This window comes from Fibroporia radiculosa, assembly GCF_000313525.1.
Source record: "Fibroporia radiculosa TFFH 294 genomic supercontigs, scaffold1173, whole genome shotgun sequence".
NCBI lineage: Eukaryota > Fungi > Basidiomycota > Agaricomycetes > Polyporales > Fibroporiaceae > Fibroporia > Fibroporia radiculosa.
In genome coordinates this window covers 1-3,035 of record NW_012133274.1, presented here as the reverse complement: position 1 = coordinate 3,035, position 3,035 = coordinate 1, and the positions used below count along the sequence as shown (strand labels likewise).

Here is a 3,035-nt window from a genome sequence, read left to right as displayed (position 1 = left end):
GGGGCCCCCCCCCCCCCCCCCACTCATTGCAGAAAATCGGTGTCAATCAATAATGTCTGCGACCGCACCCGCTGACCTGACATTGCACATTCAACGAACTCTGTCGTCGGGCGAGCCGCTGTCAAGCAACCACCACTCAGCTCCGGAGGCCAATCAGATCTGACTGCGCGCAGCATCTATTTGACTCGGGTCTTCTCTATCAACAACAGGGAGCTAAAATACAGTGGCAGACGCAGCAATAAGCACCGTAAAAGTGTACAATAGGATATCCAGTCCACGCCGAGTCATCGCACTGACGAAACAAAACTTGAGCAACAGATCAGTAGGCAGGAAAGTATTCAAAGCGTGATCGTAGGGTATCGATAATGACCTAAGAAAAGGATGCGGTAGACGACGGTGTATAGCACTGTTCATAACGATACGGCAAGACATGACGCGCAAAGCACGGAAAGGACAGATCAAAGAAGCTGAGTGGTCCTGAGAAACTGAGATAGGAACCGCCAAAAGTTAGGAGCAACAATTCAATGAGCATACTCGTTCCGAGCCGCGCCCTCTACTCTCCACGTCATGTGTGGATGCGGGTGGGAGGATGGGGGATAGAGCGTGTGATACGAATGTCCTGCATACTGGGGACGCGGCTGATGCAGAGGCACATACTGGTCAGACCCGGCACTTGGCGATGCCATCAATTGTGTTTGCGCCGGCTGTAGTGAACTCGACATCATCTGGTGCTGGGGATACAATGGAGATCGTATAAACGACGCGGCGTTCCCTCCAACGTCGACATGCGCGTGATCAGGCTGTCTTGCGTCAGGCCCAAGATCGTCTCGTACCTGTCGCTCGTTATGGAGCGGAGGCAAATGCAACGGCGGAGACAACGACCTAGCTGCCGTTCCATAGTTGTGAGGACGACCGTGCATGCCGATGGGTTGACCATAGGCGTCACGCAGCTGTTGGCTGGGGGGGGTATGCGCATGTCCCGATCCCGCCATGGAGCGCCCGCTGCGATGAACGCCAACATCAGATTGTAGATGGGCCTGCACCGAATGCTCAGGGTAATGCGCAGACATGGCAGTGTTCACCCCATTCATTCGATGAGACGTGTCCTCCAAAGTGGGGTAGCTGTCGACGACGGGACTTGCATGCGCGCTTGCAGAGGAGACGTGAACGTCGCCTGCGTACCGTGGCAAGGTTGGTGATACCGCTTGTGGCTCGACGGACGTGTGAGAGAACGAGGAACCCGCTGGCGAAATCAGCGCGGCATGTTGAGGAGGAGAGATGTGAGCGATTGAATGGCGTGACACAGGTACAGAGCCAGCCGCATGATAAGAGGCGGGAATCGAGGGCGAATGTTGCACCATGGTGACTGGATGGTCAGCGTAATGGAGATCACGGGGGTTCGGAGTCTGATCGGGATACGCTAAGTCATATTGGGGTCCATAAGGATAGGTATCATCCGTATACTCGCGGGAGGGTCCTTCGTGATGACTTGAGCCACTTTCGGTGGGAGAGGGGGGTGTACTCGCGTGACTGCTTGCCGAGCTCAAAGACTCTGTTCTGTGCAGTGCCCCCGTATATTGCAGATCTGACGGCGCACCATAGGCCCAATTTGACTGGCTCTGATTATCCTCGGTGATCGGAGAAGTGTAAGAGGATGATTGAGATGATGAATAGCATTGTTCTGGAGAGCGTGAGGGATCAGCATTAGCGGGCACTAAAGAATGAGACGAATGATGGGAGCGCGTATGGTCATATGCTGTCTCAGACGTAGAACTAGGAGATGACCTGCTAGACAGGGCAGGGTGCGCCAAGCCAGAGCCGTGAACAAGAGCCGATACAAGTGCCGGAGCGAGAGGCGGGGGGGTGTCCGGCGGCTCTGGAAGGCTAAGTGGCAGGTGCGACTGCGCGAGCGCTGGCGGAGAGTCCAGCGGAAGGGGGGTCGTGCCTCTCGAGGAGAGAGAGGCGGCGACACCCCGCACACTTTTTTGCGAGTCCCGGCGCCCCGTCTTGTCAGATGAACCCAACGCTCGGGTCATGGCGGCGCGGGTAGCATTACCAGAGTTTCTTCGAGACCCAGGGGAGAGGTGGATGCGGTAGCTGTGGATGCGGCGTTGTCAATCACGTAGGCTACGCAGAAGGAGACGGTGGCCGTGCTCGAAATAACGCTTGACCGCTACGCGCCGACGCGAATCGGCTTGTGGCCGGCGCGGACGCACAGCGGCAAGCGCCCGAGGACGGCGCACTAGAACCGATCAAACGAGGCGCAACACTGCAGCGGGTAGTGATGCGACGGTATGACGGTGTGTGCGCCACAGCGACGAGCGACGAGGGAGAGGCCGAGAAGGGACTCACTGCTGCTGGAGGTTGTCCTGGCGAGAACAGCGCGTCTCGCAGCCGGGGAACGGGCACTTGTGGTTGCGCTCTCCGGTGTGGATCCTGGCGTGGCGCGACAAATGGCCGCTGGTCGAAAAGCTGCGGTCGCAGGTCGGACAGACGTGACGGCGTTTTGCAGCGGCCAGTGCAGCGGCAGCGGGCGACAGCTCTGGAGAGGCAGATGGTGTGGCCGTGGCCTGTCCGTGTGGCTGGGGCATCCGGGGCGGGGAGGGCTCGGGGGGATGGTAGGAGGGATAGGCGGGGACGAGGGGGTGGGAGACGGGGTCACGGTCGTGGAGGTGGAGGGGCGGGGAGAACATGGTGGGTTGGAGAGAAAGAGACGGGGCGGGGAGGGGCGGGATGGAGGAATATAAGTAGGAGGACGGACGAGGAGGACGCGGTGGCTGGGACTCGAGGCCGGATTCGGTCGGAGTTGATCTGGAAAGGCTCCGTGCCAGAGTGCGGGGTGGATCGTGCCCAATCCGGCATCTGATGATCTTCCCTGCGTCGGAACCAAATCTAGACGCCCCCCAGTCCCCGGCCGGCCACCCGCGGCGCCTGAGAATACATAATCATCTAAATTATATCGTATTCACTGGCACATCTCCCCCGCCTCGTGTCCTCCTTCTCCTCGTCCCCCCCCCCCCCCCCCCCCCCCCCCC

At 59.1% G+C, this 3,035-nt stretch overlaps 2 protein-coding genes across 2 annotated transcripts; both read right to left on the bottom strand.

Moving 5' to 3' along the window:
• Window positions 1-521: 521 nt before the first annotated feature.
• On the bottom strand, window positions 522-2,036 carry FIBRA_02319 (uncharacterized protein; the record flags this gene model as incomplete). The annotated part of the gene is made up of 1 exon (XM_012324182.1): window positions 522-2,036. One exon carries the CDS (start codon window positions 2,034-2,036, stop codon window positions 522-524), a length of 1,515 nt encoding a protein of 504 aa, XP_012179572.1.
• A 91-nt stretch (window positions 2,037-2,127) lies between these two features.
• FIBRA_02318 (uncharacterized protein) lies at window positions 2,128-2,693 on the bottom strand (the record flags this gene model as incomplete). Its single annotated transcript, XM_012324181.1, has 2 exons — window positions 2,128-2,436; window positions 2,496-2,693. The coding sequence occupies 2 exons, from the start codon at window positions 2,691-2,693 to the stop codon at window positions 2,128-2,130; spliced, it is 507 nt and encodes a 168-aa protein (XP_012179571.1).
• Between the last annotated feature and the right edge of the window lie 342 nt (window positions 2,694-3,035).